General features: G+C 36.3%; 1 protein-coding gene across 2 annotated transcripts in view; it reads left to right on the forward strand.

Moving 5' to 3' along the window:
• Positions 1–19,709, forward strand: part of CFAP44 (cilia and flagella associated protein 44) — a 136,748-nt gene that overhangs the window by 54,074 nt on the left and 62,965 nt on the right. For both annotated transcript variants that reach the window (XM_082625891.1, XM_082625890.1), the window contains 4 exons: positions 5,503–5,664; positions 6,716–6,943; positions 14,087–14,232; positions 14,839–15,109. In XM_082625891.1, coding sequence (XP_082482017.1) covers positions 5,503–5,664; positions 6,716–6,943; positions 14,087–14,232; positions 14,839–15,109 — 807 coding nt within the window. The remainder of the gene's footprint in view (positions 1–5,502; positions 5,665–6,715; positions 6,944–14,086; positions 14,233–14,838; positions 15,110–19,709) is intronic.

The following is a 19,709-nucleotide window of genomic DNA, read 5'->3' on the forward strand; positions in this document are numbered from 1 at the left end:
TTTTTTGGGGTCTCTATTTCCTCTCTGATCTTTATTTCCTTTCTTCTGCTGATTTCTTTTGGCTTTGTTTTCTTTTTCTAATTCCTTTAGGTGGTAGGTTAGGTTACTTGACATTTTTCTTGTTTCTTGAAATAGGCCTGCATCACTATAAACTTCATCTTAGAACTGCTTTTGCTGTGTCCATAGATTTTGGAAAGTTGTGTTTTTATTTCCATTTGTCTCATGATATTTGCTGATTTCCTCTTTGATTTCTTCATTGGCCCTTTGGTTTTTCAGTGGTATGTTGTTTAGTCTCCACATGTTTGTGTTTTTGCCATTTTTCTTCGTGTAATTGATTTCTAATTTCATACCATGTTGTTGGAAAAAATGCTTGATATCATTTCTATTATTCTATTAAATTTGTTGAGACTTGTTTTGTGGCCTAGCATGTGTTCTGTTCTAGAGAAAGTGCCATGTGCACTTGAGAATAATATGTATTCTGCAGTTTGGGGATGGAATGTTCTATAGTTATCTATTAAGTCCAACTGGTCTAATGTGTCATTAAAAACCACCACTTCCTTATTGATTTTCTGTCTGGATGATCTGTCCATTGACATTAGTGGGGTGTTAAAGTTCCCCTACTATTATTTTATTATTGTCAACTTTTTCCTTCATGTCTGTTAATATTTGCCTTATATGTTTATGTGCTCCTATATTAGGTGCATATGTTTTTTAAAAACATTTTAAAAATATTTATTTATTTATTTGCTTGTGCCAGGTCTTAGTTGCAGCATGCAGGATCTTTAGTTGCAGCCTGCAGGAACTTCACTGTGGCATGTGGGATCTGGTTCTCTGAGCAGGGATTGAACCTGGGCCCCCTACATTGGGAGTGCGGAGCTTAAGCTGCTGGACCACCAGGGAAGTCCCAGATGCATATATGTTAATGAATGTTATATTATTTTCTTGTATTGATCCCTTTATCACTGCATAATGCCCTTCTTTGTCTTTTGTATAAAATTTGTTTTAAGGTCTACTTTGTCCTATATGAGTATTGCTACCCCAGCTTTCTTGTCATTTCCATTTGCATGAAATATATTTTTCCCTCCCCTCATTTTCAGTCTCTGTGTGTCTTTAGCTTTGAAGTGAGTCTTTTGTAAGCAGCATATGGATGGGTCTTTTTTTTTTAAATCCAATGAGCCACCCATAATTCTTTGTTGAAGTATTTGGTCCATTGACATTTAAAGTAATTATTTATAGGCATGTACTTATTGCTATTTTGTTACTTGTTTTCTGGCTGTTTTTGTAGTTCTTCTGTGTTCTTTTAGTTTCTTCACTTGTGGTTCATCCTGTTTGGGAATCTCTGTGCTTCCTGTACCTGGATATCTATTTCCTTCTGCAGGTTTGGGAAGTTTTCAGCCATAATTTCATCAGATAGATTTTCAACCCCTTTCTCTCTTTCTCTTCTCCTTCTGGGATCTCTATAATGGGAATGTTAGTATGCTTGATGGTGTCCCAGAGGTCCCTTAAACTATCCTCATTTTTAAAATTTGTTTTTCTTTTTGCTATTCTGATTGAGTGATTTCCATTATTCTACCTTCAAGATCACTTATGCTTTCTTCTGTATCACTTAGTTTGCTCTAATTCCTTCTAGTGTGTTTTTCATTTCTTACTGTATTCTTCAGCTCTGAATTATTTTTTATATTTTTCTAGTTTTTGTTAAAATTCTCATGTGTTCATCTATTCTTTTTTCAAATCCAGTTAGCATACTTATTACTAATGCTTTGAGCTCTTTATCTGGTAAATTTTTTCTGTTTCATTAATTGTTTTTTTTAAGGGTTTTTTCCCTTGTTCTTTTGTTTGTAACAAAATCCTCTGTCCTCTCATTTTGTTTAACTTTCTCTGTCTCCTACTTTTTCCAAAATTTCACACTGGTTTTTTCTGTCATATAAATGACAGATCTTCCATATTTTCTAGCTTAAAAAAATCTCTCCAGGCTGTATTTTACAGATTTCTTCTCATATTTTCTACTGACTAGTAATCTCTTCAGTTATCTGGTGTTAAATCCATCCTTTGTGATCTTATTTTCAACTTCTGTTTTTTTTTAGTTCTTGAAGTTTTATTTAGTTGTTTTTCATATTTGTTTTGTTAGTTTTATATTTTTTTGTTCCCTGTGGATACTTCTATATTCCTTTAAATATAGTAAGCATAATTGTTTTTTGGACTGAGTCTGATCATTTCAACATCTGAAGTCTTTATAGATTTTTTTGGTATTTGTTTTGTTGACTCTCACTTCTAATGTCTTATTTCCAATGTGTCTGGTTATTTTATCTTCATGGATATGGATTGACCATATCTTCACTGAATGAATGAATGAATACCCTTTTCCGTATTCGAAAAAATTCTATTCTGAGGAGAAAAGTGTGAAAGGATACACATCAACTTCTTAACATTCATTATATCTGTTTGGGGTCAGGGAGAGAAGTATAATAGTTAACTTTTATTTCATTTGTGGCAATATTTATTACTTTTATGACTTGACTCATAAAATAGAAACACAGCTCCTCTGAGGCTCTTGTAACTTGGCTATATCACCTTCTGTCTTTTTATATTGCTGTTATCTTCTGACCACCTGGTCAAGCCTGCCCCTTTATTAAAATTTTGAGAATATGGTTATCTTTCTCTTTATCCAGAGTGTAAACAATTATACTGAATGATATTAACACCATGTGCCTAGTCAATCAAATCACATCAGCCTTTGAGCTTCTTGACCTCTGCATTTCCCATGACTTTTACAGTTTATCCACACACGTTCACAGCCACCCACTGGGCACTATTACCACCAGTTTATTAGTTTACTAGGACTTCCATAACAAAATACCACAGTCTGGGTGGCTTAAGGAACAGGAATTTATTTTCTCACAGTTCTTTAGGCTAGAAGTTTAAGATCAAGGTGCTGACAGGTTCGATTTCTTCTGAGACCTCTCTCCTTGGCTTGCAGGTGGCCACCTTCTCACTGTGTCCTCACATGATTGTCCCTCTGTCCTAATCTCCCCTTCTTATAAGGACACCAGTCCTATTGGATTAGGACCCACCCTAACAACTGTATTGTAACATAATTACCTGCTTAAAGGCCCCATCTCCAAATACAGTCACATTCTGACATACTGGGGGTTAGGACTTCTGCATAAGAATTTGGGGGGACATGATTCAGACTACAATGTCTTGTAAGAACTCAACTTTAAAAGTCTACTATTCAGATATCTCACATTCTAATCTCAACCTCTCTCCTATCCAGCCTGTTAACTTAGCTACTTCTGCTCTACTTGTTCTCTGAAGTCACAGGCACCCCTTGTTCATTCACCATTTGCTTTCCCTCACTCATTAGTCCACTCTTGTCTTAAGTTCCCCCTATATCCAGCTTAAATATCATGATTCTTTTCAGTAGGGTTCAATAGCACTCTTTCAATGCATTGAGCTCCCTTCTCTTTTTTTTCATACACTTCTGGCAAAAATCCATCCCTGAATGCCCCCAACTGCTTTATATTTGCCTACAGTGATTACCAAGGGCAGCTGGAGATAGTCATACATCAGAGAAGATTAGCTTCTCCATATTTTAGTGACTCAAATGGCCTCAACACAATTCATGGTATGGCTTAGCAATCCTATGACATTGTTCTTATCAACTCTCTTTCACCCACAATGAACACTTAAAAACTCCCCCTCTCCTCAAAGCTTCAAGCCTCCCACTAGCTCGCTCACTCTCATTCTCAGCATCACTTATTTCATAGAGTAGGAGCCCTCTGCCAGGAACTCCTTTACCTTCCCACTACCAAACGTAAAATCCTGTTACCTCTTCATGTACCTGCTCCTCTTCCCTTTTTTTTTTTTTTTTTTTTTACAATAGAGGTGCTGTATGCCTTCCTACTTGAGGCCAATTCTCCCTTGTGACCTTTGGATTCTACTCCCACTTTTTTCAATATTTCACACATTAATTTTCTCTTTTCTGTCATATAAATTTAACCTTACCTGTTAAATGGATTATTTCCATTAGTATTTAAATATATTCAAGACTCTCATGTATAAAAAATAAATTCCTTGACTTCATGTTCTCCTCCAGTCACTGCTCCATGTTTCTCCTCCCAATTTTCTTAAGGGGATTGTTTATTCCCACGAACTGCATTTCCTTACACCTACTCCTTCCTTTACACATTCTTACGAGTTTCTCGTGTCTCATAATTCCACCAGATCAGCTCTTCTAAAGATACTGGTGGTATCCATTTAACAGTTTTAGTTCTTATCTTCTTGCCCTCTTAGCCTCAGTTGACCTAGTTGACACTCACTTCCTCTTTGAAATACCATCTTTGTTTGATTTGGGGGACATTATGCTCTCCTTGTTCCTTCTCTTACATCTTGTCACTCCTTCTCAGTCTCCCTCACTCAGCCATTGAGTGTTGTTTCCCAAAGGCTCTGTCCCAGTCTCTCTGCTCACTCTGTTCTCTTCACTTAGGTGATACAACCAAGGCCACAACTTTCTTAAAAGCCCAAATGTGCCACAGGATATTTGCACATGGTATGTCCTTTACATAGCATGCTCCCTCAAACCCTCCCCTAAGTCATTATAAAAATATCTTCTACTCATCCTTCACCTTGAGACTTAGGTACCACCTTCTCAGGAAGCCTTGTACAACCTCCTTACTCTTGCGGTACCTCTTCAACACTTATTGCGGTTATAATTTACATTTATTTATATGATTTGTTAAATGACAGGCTCTCCCATTGGAGGTAAGCTTCATAATGGCAGAGATAATCCCTATTTTTCTTATTATAATTTTGCCTCTAGCCCTCTACAAAATTCTGAACACATAATAGGTGTATAATAAGTATAGAATAGAATAACTGAATGAATAAACATTTTGAATAATGTTTCTGTAGACTATCAAGATGGGGATTTCCCACACATAGTTAAATACATGATTTTGGACTGGACTAGAGAGATTAATCGGGAGTCTAATTGCTTGTGAGTGGTAATGAAGTCTTCATTGGCTATAAGATTTCCCAGGGTATGTTTATGGAGAGAAAGAAGAGGGAAGTGAACAAAAATCTTGGAGCCATCCACATTAAATGAACTCAGGCAGAGAGGATGATCCATCAAAGGAGGCTGAGGTGATATATGCCATTCACATACTGCAGATTTTCCTTGGCAGTCCTAATTTTAATATTCTGCCCTTTGGGCTAACATTTCACAACCAAATTTTTGGCTCAGAAAATATGGTGTCTATAAGGGAAATGAATCTAAATCTAATTTTAACACTTATTAATTAATGATATAATTGTGCTAATAATTGTGTATAATGATTAATAAGATTGACTAAGTTCCTCACTGTGGTTATTACTGGTAATAAGTATCTTTTAAAAATGGCTAATATACATAGCAATTATAGTTTCCCTGGTTTAAAATCGTTTTGAACTGTGCTTCTAAAAATTTGCCTAAATGTAAACAATATGTTTTAATTTTCTTTTTAGCCTGAAAGTACTTTACTGATTATTTGTGAGAATGGCTACGTTCTTGAAGCTCCATTTCCAACTATAAAGGAGGAGGAGGAGGACCATGATGTAGTTTCCTATGAAATCAAAGACATGTGTATAAAATGTTTCCATTTCTCAAGTATCAAATCTAAGATTCTGGTATGAAATACCCTTGAAGCATTGACTTCTAATTTTTTTTCTTTCTTAGAATATAAAATATCCTGTGTTAAGTGCTGGGAAAATACGAAGAAGAATAAAACATAGACTTTAAGGAGCTTATTTGGTAGAAAGCAGCTTATTGTATTAGAAGGTGGTAATGAGTAGATATTAAAATCACAGTGCAAAGAAAAGAATTTTAGGGGCACACAGAGGAAAGAATATATGATCCTCATAGAGTGGTGAGAGGAGGTCAAGGATGACTTCATGGAGGTGATATTTAGTATTTAAAGAATGGGAAGGATTTTGACAGGTTGAAAATGAGGAGGAAGGCAATAAAAGCTGGGAGAACATCCTGAGGGAAGGCAGAGTTGCAAGAGTTTTGGTGTTTTTGAGAAATGAAGAATGGACCATGAGGCAGAGGGATGCAATTTGTGGAGCGGTGTGACAGGAGTCTGTGACCACCACATGGAACCCCTTAAATATTAGCCAAGATGTTTTAATTTAATTTTTGGGTCGTTGGAATCCATTTTGAATTTTTGAGGAGGAGATTGATGTGATGAGATCATATAAATTTGGAAGTTAATTCTAAGAGGTAAATGGAATAAAGAGGTAAAAGATGGGAGGTAGGGATGCCAGTGCTAGGGGGCTTTTGCAATAGCCAGTTGATAGAGGCTGAGGGCCTAAATCACTGTACCGCTAAAGATAGAAACAGCTTCCCCCGTGGACTATTTCAGTCCACCAAATTCATGGATTGACAGTGATAGGCTCTGAGAGAAGCTATATTTAACTTCTCTATTAGGAAAAAAAAGGCAAAATAATTTCTGTAAAACCAGGATCAATAGGAGTTATGCAGAAAGTCATTCCAATGTTTTGAAAATTTTAACAATAAAAATATATTCCCAACTTGATAATAATCTTTAAATGACATTATTTGTTACATTAGAGCTGTGAATTTTTCTAGGACTCTATCTTCCTCCTACTTTCTTTAATAATAGTGTGAATGAATGAATGAATTACAGTTTTTTTAATCCCAATATCTCTTTTGCACAAGAGATTAATAGAAATTGCAAAGAGAAAGAAACAAAAGGAGTTGAAGGAGAAGGAAAAGGAAGAAAGGAGGAAAAGCCTAGAAGCAGAGATGGGAGAAGATGGAGAAAGGGAACTCCAGGGGGAAGAGGAGGAGGAGGAGGAACCGTTACCCGAAATCTTTATTCCTTTAACCCCCTGTCACATCCTCTGTGGATTTTACTCTGGGCCAGGGAAGTTCTGGGTTTCTTTGGTAAGTAATAATGTAATAAATTTTTATCTCAACCCTAATCTAATTATAGGTATTATTTTCCATCACTTTCTTAATTCCTTACTCTATGGTAAGACTTCAGCTATTAACTACTACCGAAGGTGTGAATTTTGATGAATGAATGTGAGTTTGTTTTTATATCATCTTAATATGTTTTATATGTCTACTTATTGTATCTGTTATCTATGACAGTCACACGTTTCAGAAGGTCAAAGGGGAGGAGAATTAAAGGTAGAAGGGCAAAGGGCTAAGGGGTTTTCCAGCCGTGTTTGTCGTTTTAAAATTTTGAATATGATGGCAGCACAGTCCACTAGACTTTTGCTTACATTTCATTATCTACAACTATGCTGTGTGGCTGCATGGAAGTCTGGGAAAGTGACTGTTTTTAGATGGTCACCTTGCCACCCTGAGTGAAATTGGGACTTGGCTAATAAGGAAGAAGAGAAAAATGCGAGACAAGTACCTGCGAACGTTACAATAATGTGACAATTACATCCCCTAATTATATATTTTCTACTCTTATAAAATATTTTATTGATCTATTGCAAAGCAAGATTTCCTTCATTATGAATTTGTCACAAATTTCAATTCCATTCACCAAAAAAGTAGTCTTTCACATATACTTTTATGTCAATTGTTATCTCTAATTCATAAGTGATATCAGATCTTTGGCCAGGCCAGGAGACTGCCTAACTGAGTACTGTTGCTATAAGGAGTGATGAGAGTTAACTCCACTCCTCTTCAACATTTCTTAGAAATACATCTTTGATAGCAACTTCTAAGGAGACAAGCAGCAAGAAGGATAGAAAGTAGTGATGGAGGCACCTTAGGATTCCATGTATTAGTGCCTTGACATTTTATCTTCTGTGCTTTATGAAACAATTATCGATGGCTACTGTTGTGTGGGGTTCACGGGGTAAAGGAATAATTAAGACATGATCCTGCCTTCTGAAAGTTCCCTCATATCATGAGGGAGAGAGGCACAGAAACAACTGTACAGTAATATAATGGAGTTCTAGTGTCCTTGAAACATATGCAAGAATTATTAATTATTTGACAAACATATTTAATGCTTACCTTTAGGGGTGCCAGATAAGTATTACATGGGACATACTTATACTAAAAACATATTTGTTGTTTATCTGAAATTCAAATTAACTGTGCATCCTGCATTTAAAAACTTTTTTCCTGGTTTTACTGAGATATAATTGACATGCAGCATTGTATAATTTAAGGTATATAGCATAATGATTTGACTTGCATGTATCATGAAATGATTACCACAATAAGCTTAGTTAACATTCATTCTGTATTTTTATTTGCTAAATCTGGAAACCTGCTTATTCTATACCAGGCACCATTCTAAGTGACCACCCTATAAAATAAACGCTCTTCATAATTTGCATTTTACATAAGAAGAAACCAAGGAGTGGAGAGGTTAGGTAACTTATCTGAGGTTGTATAATTAATGAGGGGGTGGAACCAGGATCTGGACTCAGGCAGTCTGGATCTAGAGTCCACGCTCTTAACCATTAAACTACACCAGCATACAAGGTCAAGGCATAGTTCAGAAGAAGTGACACTAACCCTGCTTGACTCAACTGTTTGCCAACTCTCTGCCTGCATCCAAGCCGGTGCTGCAGAAAACCAGTCTCATTTTGAAGGCACGACCACAGTTCTCAAATCAGTACTCACAGTGTAGGCTGGTTCTACTGCCCAGCCATGTTCACTTTCCCACTTTCCAACTTATTGCTTTAATTCTTCTCCCATCAATCATTTTGTACCTTCCCTCAATTTCTAATGATAACCTTATCTCACATTTCTTTTTTCTTTTTCTTTTTTTCTTTCTTTCTTTCTTTTTTTTTTTTTTTTTTTTTTTTTTTTTGCCCCTCTGAACGGCTTACAGGATCTTAGTTCCCTGACCAGGGGTTGAACCCCGGGCCCCGGCAGTGAAAGTGCAGAGTCCTAACCACTGGACCACCAAGGAATTCCCATCTCACATTTCACTGAGAAAATAAAAACAATCAGATGGAATTCCCTTATCTTGTCTTAATGAGATCTAATGTCCTATGGAGATCCATACAAGTTTGTCTGCTACTGTTAACAGTTGGTGAATGGTCCCCTGCAACTTTCCAAGGACACTATTCCAAATGGCCTCTTGATCCCATCCCTTCTCACTTTCTCAAAGATTTTACTCCTGAAGTAAACTAGCTGGACTCCTGTATCTTCAACCTCTCTCTGTTTACTCAGTTCTTATCGTCAGCACATAAACATGCTCCTAGTACTTGAATTTTTTTTCTTTCACATCTCTTTTCTTCTCATCCACTGCTCCTTTATAGGAGAACTTGAAAGAGTTGTCTGTAGTCACTGGCTTCATTTCTTCACCTCCTATTTGGTTTTTAACACATTCCAGTCAGGTTTCTAGCTCCACCACTTCAAGTCATCAAAGATTTTCCTACTGCCAAGCTCAGTGGTCACTTCTCTGTCCATTTGACCTCTCCGAAACATTTGATAAAGTTAATCCTCCATTCTTCTTAAAGCATTTTCTTTTTTGGCTTCCATGACACCACCATCTGCTGGCCACTCCTTTTTAGCCTCTTTTGCTGGCTTCTTATATGTTGAACTAGCTTTGAACTTTGAAGTACTTTAGGATGTGGTCTTGGGTGCCCTCCTTCTTGCTAGATGATTTTATCTGGTCCCAAGATTTTAAATATCAAATATATGCCAATAAATTTCATTTGTATCTCTAGTCTTGACCTCTCCTCTCATATTCGGACTTGTATGTCCAACTTGACATCACTACTTGGCACCTCAAAATGGACATTTCCAAAATATAACTTTTTAAAAAATATTTATTTTTATTTTGGCTGCTCTGGGTTTTAGTCATGGAACATGGAATCTTTAGTTGTGGCATGTGGGATCTTTAGTTGCAGCATGTGGGATCTTTAGTTGCGGCATGTGGACTTCTTAGTTGTGGTGTGTGGACTCCTTAGTTGCGGCATGCATGCAGGATCTAGTTCCCCAACCAGGGATCGAACCTGGGCCCCCTGCATTGGGAGCACAGAGTCTTACCCACTGTACCACCAGGGAAATCCCCAAAATATAACTTTTAAATCGCACTTGCCCTGTGCAAACCTGCTCCATCTCCATCTCAGTAAATGGGACAACCATCCATCCAGTTACTAAGCCAAAACTCTGAGAGTTGTTAATGATTCTTTTCTTTCCTCTATCTTTGATATTCTTATTTCAAAGTATGTCTTTTGTAAGCAGTACATGGCTAGGCTTTTCTTTTTAATCCTGTAGTAAAATCTTTATTTTAATAGAACACTGTGTCCTTTTATATTTAATGTAATGGCTAATATATTTTAGATTAAATCTACCATCTTATTATTTCTGTTTATCACACCAATTCTACGTTTGGTTTTTCACCTTCTATCAGATGATTAGGTAGTTTTTCCCCCAGTTTTCCTCCTCTATTAGGTTATTAGTTATACATTTTTTTTTACTATTTTGTTTTTAGTGGTGATGCTAAAGGTCATAGTATATATCCTTAACTTAATATAATTTGATACAAATTTATTCTTTTACTAGCCCTAGAGAAAAAAGATCTTAGGGCACTTTAGTGTTGTGTATCCTCCCCCTCACCTCATTGTTACATTATATACACACACACACACACACACACACACACACACACACACACACACGTATATGTATATATAAGTTTGGGGGAGGGTCTGCCTTATAGTGCCTATTTTGCCTTTAAAACTTTTAGTTCTTCTGTATATTTTCTTTTTAAAGCTTTGATATCTTATCATCTTTTGTCTTCCATTCTGCCATCTATATCTTTTTTTTTTTAATTTATTTTTGGCTACATTGGGTTTTTGTAGCTGTGTGGGGGCTACTCTTTGTTGCGGTGCGTGGGCTTCTCGTTGTGGTGGCTTCTCTGTTGCAGAGCATATCCTCTAGGTACGCAGGCTTCAGTAGTTGTGGCACACAGGCTCAGTAGTTGTGGCTTGCGGGCTCTAGAGCACAGGCTCAGTAGTTGTGGTGCATGGGCTTAGTTGCTCCGCGGCATGTGGGATCTTCCTGGACCAGGGATCGAACCTGTGTCCCCTGCATTGGCAGGTGGATTCTTAACCACTGTGCTACCAGGGAAACCCTATGTACATCTTTTTATTGTTATTTTTTGTAACCTATGCATCATTTTTCTTGTTGCTTTGAAGATTTTGTGTTAAAAGGTGTAACTTCTTTACTTTTTTATTGAAGTACAGTTGATTTACAGTGTTGTGCCAGTCTGCTGTACAGCAATGTGACTCAGTTACATACATGCAGACTTTTTTTTTCATATTCTTTTCCATTATGGTTTATCACAGGATATTGAATATAGTTCCCTGTGCTATACAGTAGGACCTTGTTGTTTTTCCATCCTATATATAAAAGTTTACATCTGCTAAGCCCACACTCCCAGTCCTTCCCTCTCCCACCCTCCTCCCCCTTGGCAACTACAAGTCTGAACTCTGTGTCTGTGAGTCTGTCTCTGTTTTGTAGCTAGGTTCATTTGTGCCATATTTTAGATTCCACATATAAGTGATATTGTATGGTATTTTTCTTTTTTTGACTTCAGTTAGTATGATAATCTCTAGTTTCATCCATGTTGCTGTAAATGGCATTATTTCATTCTTTTTTATGGCCGAGTAGTATTCTACTGTATATATGTACTACGTCTTCTTTATCCATTCATCTGTCAGTGGACATTTAGGTTGTTTCCATGTTTGGGCTATTGTGAATAGTGCTGCTATGAACATAGGGGTGCATGTATCTTTTGAATTATAGTATTGTCTGTGTATATGCCCAGGAGTGGGATTGCTGGATCATATGGTAATTATATTTTTAGTTTTCTGAGCAACCTCCATACTGTTTTCCATAGTGGCTGCCCCAACTTACATTTCCACCAACAGTGTAGGAGGTTCCCTTCTCTCCACACCCTCTCTAGCATTTGTTATTCGTAGACTTTTTAATGATGGCCATTCTGACAGGTGTGAGGTGGTACCTCATTGTAGTTTTGATTTACATTTCTCTAGTAATTAGTGATGTTGAGCATATTTTTATGTGCCTGTTAGCCATCTGTGTGTCTTCTTTAGAGAAATGTCTATTTAGGTCTTCTGCCCATTTTTTGATTGAGTTGTTTGTTTTTTTGTTGTTGAGTTGTATGAGCTGTTTGTATAGTTTGGAGATTAAGCCCTTGTCTGTCACATCATTTGCAAATATTTTCTCCCGTTCCATAGGTTGTCTTTTTTTTTTTTATGGTTTCCTTTGCTGTGCAAAAGCTTGTAAGTTTGATTAGGTCCCATTTGTTTATTTTTGTTTTTATTTCTGTCAACTTGGGAGACTGACCTAAGAAAACATTGGTATGATTTATGTCAGAGAATGTTTTGCTTATGCTCTCTTCTAGGAGTTTTATGGTGTAATGTTAAAAGGTGTAAATTCTTCATATATCTTGCTTGTGGGTCATTGCATTTCTTGTACTTCAACACATTTGTATTCAGTTTTAGAAAATTATCAGACATTTATCGACCACAATACTGCTTCTGGTCCATCTTTTAGTCTCTTCTTGTGGAATTCTAATTTTGTGTATATTAATCATTATCATTATGTCCCATGTAGATCTTATACTCCTTTTTAAAAATTTTTACATCTGTATTTTCTCTCTCCTGCCTTACTCTATTTTTTCTGATTCTGTTCCAGCTTCATAACTCTAGTTTTAGCTGTGTCTAGTTGCTTTTAAACCAATCTATTGAATTCTAATTTTTTTCATTTTATTTTTCAGTTCTAAAATTTTTATTTTTTCCATTATCTACTTTTTTATAGATCCTAGTTGACTTCTTTCTGTATTGCCTTCAAAGGCCTTAAATATATTAATCAGAGTTATTTTGAAGTCCATTTTGAAAACACCTCTATCACTATTTCTTGTACTTTTGTTTCTTTGGTCTGTTTTTTCTTTTGATTTTCAATCAAGACTTTTCTTTGTTAGTATACCTAGTTGTTTTTTTTTTTAATTGAATGCTGGATCTTGTCTGTGAAAAACTTTAGCATCAACTTGAGTCTCTGTTATATTGCTATTGTCTCCTGAAATTTAATTTTAGTTCTGGAAAGCAACTATAAATCCTAGATCAGTTTCATCCAGTCAGTGATTGAGATGACTTGAAATTAGGTTTTACTTCCTATGAGGGCCAGTCTATTTCTGGTTTATCCATACATGTGGGATATAGTGCTCCAGGGTTGCAATGGAAAGCCCAGTGGAAGGTGTGTTTACAATGGCTCCTTCTTCTTGGAGGACCCTGGGAATCCTTTGCCTTTCCCTAAGCCCATGACATTACAGATTGCTCTGCTCAATTTCTTAACCTCTTAGCTGCCACTTTCAGAACTGGCAGTTGCCTTAGGGAGAAAAAAATCTCCTGGACTGGAAATCTCTGAAAACCATGATCTACAAAACTCTATTGTTAAATACTGCTTATGCTGAATAATCCTCAAAATAAAATGGAATTCAGTATGTAGATAGAAATGATATCTCTCATGTATTGTCTTTTTTAAATATTTATTTATTTTGGCTGTGTCGGATCTTTTTTGCAGCATGTGGGATCTTTCATTGCAGTGCATGGGCTCTTCCTTGTGGCACGTGAGCTCAGTAGTTGCAGTGCACGGGCTCCAGAGTGCATGGGCTCTGTAGTTGTGGGTGCATGGGCTCTCTAGTTGAGGTGCACGAGCTTAGTTGCCCCTTGGCATGTGGATCCTTGTTCCCCAACAAGGTATCGAACCCACATCCCCTGCATTGGGAGGTGGATACTTAACCACTGGACCACCAGGGAAGTCCCTCTTGTATTGTCTTTTAAGTAGGAACAAATCATTGTAAAGTGTTTTATTTTTATAATTATGTAGTTGCATATAAATGAATAATAGGTTTTATAAAGCATCTCAATCTGTAACCATAGAAATCATACAAAAGTATATGTTTTAAGACACCTATTTTATGTGTTAAAATTTGAAATAATCAAAAACTCCTCATGTGGTCATAGGTTTCTTATATTCAGGTACTACCTTCTATGTTATTTATCTCTTTTCCAGGGTGGCTATGATTCTGGTTTTCTATATCACTGTGAGTTTCCCCCATATGACAAAAGCAGTGATATCACAGAAAAGAAAGATGAACCTTTTGATTTCCGTCTTCTTGAGGATACAGAGGATAATCCCATCACAACTATCACTTTCAGGTGACCAGAATTTCAGAAAGCTTTAAAAAAACTATATCCCATTACTGTCTGTTTTTGTCCATCATTAATATTGTCAGTTTTAAAGATCTGTCCAAATGGAGGAGTACTCAAACAATGTTTAGTTAAATAAATCAAGTGACTAAAGTAGAATCTAGGTACTCCTGAAACTACTTCAATCCCTTCTATCAAATATTCTGTCAGAATTTATCACACAGTTCAATTGTATGGATTTTCTTTCTGTTACTTAGGAGGATGCTACTGCACAGTCAAATAATGAAAGTTCTGGGTTACAATGATTCTGGAAAGATCACTAGTTGAATCATTAGTCCTTTAATAATTAAGAATTAATCATACATCCTGGTCATTCTTTTGAAGACCAAATATAATAGCTCCAAATTTCAAATTGTCTTTTTCTCCTTCTACTCTTTTGTATTAGTTTGCTAGAGCTGCCATAGTTTGTGAGGGCTTCAGCATATGAATTTTGTGGGGACACAATTTACTCCATAACATCTTTGTTTTTAAAACTTTAGTCATTTTTCAACTAACTTAAAATTAAACATTTTCAGATTAATATGAAGAACGATTTACTTTCCTTTTGTTTCATAGCATTAACCAAGAAATAATGTTTTGTGGAATGCAAAATGGAGCAATTCGAGTCTATATCCTAAATAAGAATGATCCTTCATTGACCAATATGGAGGACTACTGGCACTTCAGTATGCACGACAATAATTATGGATGCATTAAAGCCATCTCCACTAGCTTTGATGACCGTTTCTTGGTGACTGCTGGAGCAGACAGTAATATATTTGTTTTCAACATTTTTTCTGAATTTGAGTTAAAGGAAGTCATGAAAGCCAAAGTGCCATCTCCCAGGGTATGTAACTGACTAATAATAATAACCTTATTTTAATATTGTGATGTTAAAATGCTCATATTCTTTAAAAATGAAACTATTTAGCCACAAATACCTTGCAGTCTAATCTTCCTACCAGTACTATAATTTTGCCTTTCTGGTGTCTCTGTCATCAAATATTAAAGATGTTGAATTCACCTTATTACTAAAGGTGTAGAAGTCCCTCTACTAAAAAGACTGTCAACTTTTCTGTCTCCATCACTTTCACAAAGTTTTTTGTTTTCAAGATGCCCAATTTTTTTCAGATATATTTTGCTTTCTATTTATTCATTTGCTTATTGAAGAGGCATATGTGGGATGTATACCATAATTTGTACCTTTGAAAGGGGTTATAAGAATATTATTATCTTTAGTATTAGAATATGAGAGTTTCATCAAAGACTCAGGTAAATTATTGTATTCTTAAACAGAATACATTATTGGCTTTGTAATGAAGATTGAGGGTTTGAATCCCCAAATTATATCCCTTTGCCCTATCACAAGACCTAAATTTTCTATTATCAAAATGGTTCCTTTGGAGAGAAGAGCTAACACCTATCCTTCTCAAACTCTTCCAAAAAATTGCAGAGGGAGGAATACTCCCAAACTCGTTCTACAAGGCCACCATCATCCTGATACCAAAACCAGACAAGGTATCACAAAAAAAGAAAATTAGAGACCAATATCACTGAACATAGATGCAAAAATCCTCAACAAAATACTAGCAAACAGAATCCAACAACATATTAAAGTATCAAAACCAAGATCAAGTGGGATTTATCCCAGGAATGCAAGGATTCTTCAATATATGCAAATCAATCAATGTTAATATATCATGTTAACAAATTAAAGAATAAAAACCATATGATCATCTCAATAGATACAGAAAAAGTTTTGACAAAATTCAACACCTATTTATGATAAAAACTCTCCAGAAAGTGGGCATAGAGGGAACCTACCTCAACATAAAAAGGCCATATATGAATAAACCCACTGCAAACATCATTCTCAATGGTGAAAAACTGAAAGCATTTCCTCTAAGATCAGGAATAAGACAAGGATGTCCACTCTCACCACTCTTATTCAACATAGTTTTGGAAATCCTAGCCAAGGCAGTCAGAGAAGAAAAAGAAATAAAAGTAATACAAACTGGAAAAGAATTAAAACTGTCACGGTTTGTAGATGACATGATACTATACATAGAAAATCCTAAAGACAGCACCAGAAAACTACTAGAGCTAATCAGTGAATTTGGTAAAGGTTCAGGATACAAAATTCACAGAAGTCTCTCATTCCTATACACTAACAGTGAAAGATCAGAAACAGAAATTAAGGAAGCAATCCCATTTACTATCGCAACAGAAAGAATAAAATACCTAGGAATAAACCTACCTAAGGAAGCAAAAGACTTGTACTTAGAGAACTATAAAACACTAATGAAAGAAATCAAAGATGATACAAACAGATGGAGAAATATACCATGTTCTTGGATTGGAAGAATCAACATTGTGAAAATGACTATACTACCCAAAGCAATCTACAGGTTCAGTGCAAACCCTATCAAATTACCAATGGATTTCTTCATAGAATTAGAACAAAAAATTTTACAATTTGTGTGGAAACACAAGACCCCAAGTAGCCAAAGCAATCTTGAGAAAGTAAAATAGAGCTGGAGGAATCAGACTCCCTGACTTGAGACTATACTACAAAGCTATAGTAATCAAGACAGTATGGTACTGGCACAAAAACAGAAATATAGATCAATGGTCCAGGATAGAAAGCCCAGAGACAAACCCACACATCTATGGTCACCTAATCTATGACAAAGGAGGCAAGAATATACAATGGAGAAAAGACAGCCTCTTCAATAAGTGGTGCTGGGAAAACTAGACAGCTACATGTAAAAGAATGAAATTAGAACACTCCCTAACAGCCTACACAAAAATAAACTCAAAATGGATTAAAGACCTAACTTTAAGACTGGACACTATAAAACTCTTAGAGGAAAACAGAAAAAACACTCTGACATAAACCATAGCAAGATCTTTTTTGACCCACCTCCTAGAGTAATGAAAATAAAAACAAATGAACAAATGGGACCTAATGAAACTTCAAAACTTTTGCACAGCAAAGGAAGCCATAAACAAGACGAAAAGACAGCTCTCAGAATGGAGGAAAATATTTGCAAATGAAGCAACGGACAAAGGATTAATCTCCAAAATATACAAACAGCTCATGGAGCTCAATATCAAAAAAAAAAAATCAAAAAACGGGCAGAAGACCTAAATAGACATTTCTTCAAGGAAGACATAGAGATGGCCAAGAAGCACATGAAAAGCTGCTCAACATCACTAATTATTAGAGAAATGCAAATCAAAACTACAATGAGGTATCACCTCACACCAGTCAGAATGGCTATTGTCAAAAAATCTACAAACAGTAAATGCTGGAGAGGGTGTGGAGAAAAGGGAACCCTTGTGCACTGTTGGTGGGAATGTAAATTGATACAGTCACTATGGAGAACAGTATGGATGTTCCTTAAAAAACTAAAAATAGAACTACGGTATGACCCAGAAATCCTACTACTGGACATATACCCTGAGAAAAACATAATTCAAAAGAACACATGTACCCCAATGTTCACTGCAACACTATTTACAATATCCAGGACATGGAAATAACCTAAATGTCCAACAACAGATAAATGGATAAAGAAGATGTGGTACATATATACAATGGAGTATTACTCAGCCATAAAAAGGAATGAAACTGGGTCATTTGTAGAGATGTGGATGGAACTAGAGTCTGTCATACAGAGTAAAGTGACTCAGAAAGAGAAAAACAAATATTGTAAATTATGTGGAATCTAGAATATATGTGGAATCTAGAAAAATGGTACAGATGAACCTATTTCCAGGGCAGGAATAGAGATAAGGATGTAGAGAAGAGACATGTGCACACACAGGGGGAAGGGGAGGGTGGAATGAAATGGGAGATTAGGATTAACATATATACAGTACCATGTGTAAAATAGATAGCTAGTGGGAACCTGCTGTATAGCACAGGGAGCTCAGCTCTGTGCTCTGTAATTACCTAGATGGGTGGGATGGCGGGGGAAGGGTGGGAGGGAGGTCCAAGAGGGAGGGAATATATTTATACATATAGCTGATTTACTTTGTTGTACAGCAGAAACTAACACAACATTGTGAAACAATTATACTCCAATAGAAAAAAAAAGGTTCCTTTGGGTAAAATGACTAATAACTGTTAGGATTGCTTCTAAAGAATAAGGAATTGTATTAGACCAAAGTTAAAATTCCTGTGAACACATTGGCTTCCTATTTAACAGGTAGCCTGCTTCAAAAGAATATCAAAAGAATATGCAAAGAATGTAGGGAAGATTTGAGTAGGTAAATTTTCATTTCTATTAATAGCGGCAAAATTTGGAGAATGAACTGTTGTCTAATGAGGTCAAGCTAAGGAAGAGGAATTTTCCAGAAGGGAAAGTGTATGAACAAGAAGAAAATCTTTATCTTTCTACTTAGTGCCAACTCTCTATGGAAACCCATATGGGCTAGAAAAAATCCATTCCACATTTGTATAATGGTCTCCTTTTATTTATGACTGCAATCAATATTTCTGAAGTCACTGAAGCAGCCTCTGCTTTTTAGAAGGCAAAACCAGAAAGAATTGAATAAACAAAATAAAAAACTAAGCTCTGCATAGGTCTGAGGTTCTTACCGTATTTTAGAATCACAGGGGAGCTCTTAAAACTATAGAAGCCTGAGCGGTTAAATCAGAATCTTGGAAAGTGAGGCCCAGGCATCAGTACAGATATTCTTCAACTTAAGATATGATGGGATTGTGCCCTGATAAACCCATCAGAAGTTGAAAATACCATAAGTTGAAAATGCATTTAATACACCTAACCTACCAAACACCACAGCTTAGCCTAGCCTACCTTAGACATGCTCAGAACACTTGCTTTAGCCTGCAGTTGGGCAATATCATCTACCACAAAGCCTATTTTATAATGAAGTGTTGACTATCTCATAATTTGTTGAATACTGTACTGAAAGTGAGAAACAGAATGGTTGTACCAGTTGTTGACCCTCATGATCATGTGGCTGCCTGGGAGCTGTGGTTGCAGCAGCTGCCCAACATCACGAGAGAGGATCTACCACATGTCCCTAGCCAGGAAAAGGTCAAAATTCCAAACTTGAAGTATGCTTTCTACCAAATGCAAAGTCGTCAAGTTGACCATTGTAAGTAAGGGACCAACTGTATTTTATTAAATTCACCCCTCCCCCCAGCCCCCGTGGTTCTAGAGTGCAGTCAGGATTGAGAACAATTGGCAGGTGTTTTGGAACTCTTTGGAAGCACCTTTGTTTAACTCAAATTTATTGTAAACAGCTGAGGTCAGGAGAGAGTTGGCTGATATCAGTATCAAATCCTGGAAATCGTAACTGATATTGAAGAAGCAAGGGGCTTAACTCTGAGCAATAAAAGAATAGAGTCCAGCCAAGTTGTATCCTAATTGATTAATAGTAACTAAAATGTATTAGCCATCACTTGTCTCTTA

Source organism: Mesoplodon mirus (assembly GCF_964341445.2).
Source record: "Mesoplodon mirus genome assembly, chromosome: 6".
Taxonomy (NCBI): Eukaryota; Metazoa; Chordata; class Mammalia; order Artiodactyla; family Ziphiidae; genus Mesoplodon; species Mesoplodon mirus.